This window comes from Grammomys surdaster, unplaced genomic scaffold (genome assembly GCF_004785775.1).
Source record: "Grammomys surdaster isolate TR1022 unplaced genomic scaffold, NIH_TR_1.0 166, whole genome shotgun sequence".
Taxonomy (NCBI): Eukaryota; Metazoa; Chordata; class Mammalia; order Rodentia; family Muridae; genus Grammomys; species Grammomys surdaster.
This window is the reverse complement of record NW_021604614.1, coordinates 11,873,525-11,874,810: the sequence shown is the minus strand read 5'-3', so window position 1 is coordinate 11,874,810 and position 1,286 is coordinate 11,873,525. Positions and strand designations below refer to the sequence as shown.

The 1,286-nt window shown below is 53.0% G+C and overlaps 1 protein-coding gene across 1 annotated transcript in view; it reads left to right on the top strand.

Annotated features, from left to right (window-relative positions):
• The window catches only part of Ddx55 (DEAD-box helicase 55), a 15,855-nt gene that overhangs the window by 12,276 nt on the left and 2,293 nt on the right, over positions 1 to 1,286 (top strand). Inside the window, exons 11-12 of the mRNA XM_028766152.1 lie at positions 649 to 763; positions 1,072 to 1,240. Of these exons, the coding sequence (XP_028621985.1) occupies positions 649 to 763; positions 1,072 to 1,240 (284 nt within the window). The remainder of the gene's footprint in view (positions 1 to 648; positions 764 to 1,071; positions 1,241 to 1,286) is intronic.

Below are 1,286 nucleotides of genomic sequence, written 5' to 3'. Positions count from 1 at the left end.
ACCCCTCACACAGCGGACACCCCTCACACACAGGCACCCCTCACACACTTGTTATTTATTTTTGGTTGGTTATTCAAGACAGGTTTCTCTGTGTAGCCCAGCTGTTCTGGAACTTATTCTAGGACCAGGCTGCCTCTCTCTGTACCTAGACCAGGCTGCCTCCCTCTATATATAGACTAGGCTGCCTCTCTCTATATGTAGACTAGGCTGCCTCCCTTTGTACCCAGACCAGGCTGCCTCTGCCTCAGCAGTGCTAGGATTAAAGGTGAGACATACTTATTTTTTCTCACATACTTGTAAGTGTCAAAGTTGCATTCAAGTGATGCCTTTTCTGACAGCTGTTATTCCAGGGCACTTTTCCTTTATGCCTTTCATTGCTTCTCAGTTTTCTCCTGTGACCCTGCTGTGTGGCCTGAGGAAGCCCAGCTTTAGTCAGGTGTCTTCAGAGCCACTAGACCTCTGGTCCCTTACAGTCCTGTCTGCAGTGTCTGTTTCTTTGCAGCTCTTCTATGCTCACTGGCTCGTGGTCATGTGGGCCCTGAGCTGTGGGGCCTGATGGCTCTATGCAACACTGTAGTGCAACACCTGGCTGGAGCCTGCCTGTGCTCACTGCCACCCCTGGGGTACCGCCCCATCCTGTCCCCCCAGTGCCTTTGTGCATCGATGTGGACGCACAGCCCGCATTGGCCACGGTGGCAGTGCTCTGGTGTTCCTGCTACCCATGGAGGAGGCGTACATCAACTTCTTGGCCATCAACCAGAAAGTAAGCAGTACACTGGCCTGGTAGCTGGTGGTCAGAAACCAAGAGGAGGGAGGGAGGAGCTGCTGACTCACCTGGGCTTGGTGAGGGAGGCATCAGCCAGCATCATGACTTGGGGACACGGCCTATTGCTGCCCTTACTGGTTAGGGCTTTTATGTGCAATGTCACTTTAAAACTTTAAAAAAAAATCTTAAACTACTTTTTAACTGAGGGATGGATGGGATGTCCTTGGGCTGGATTCAGCGCCCTGGCTTTTGGATCACTGGGGTTGGAGGGACTGCGGGATGGTGAGATGGTGGTCTCTGTTTAGTGTCCCCTGCAGGAGATGAGCCTCCAGAGAAACACCGTAGACCTTCTGCCAAAGCTCCGGGCCATGGCCCTGGCTGACAGAGCGGTGTTTGAGAAGGGCATGAAAGCCTTTGTGTCCTTTGTGCAGGCGTACGCAAAGCACGAGTGCAGCCTCATCTTCAGGCTGAAGGGTAAGCCCAGCCTCATATCTCTCTCCCTCTCCCTCTCCCTCTCCCT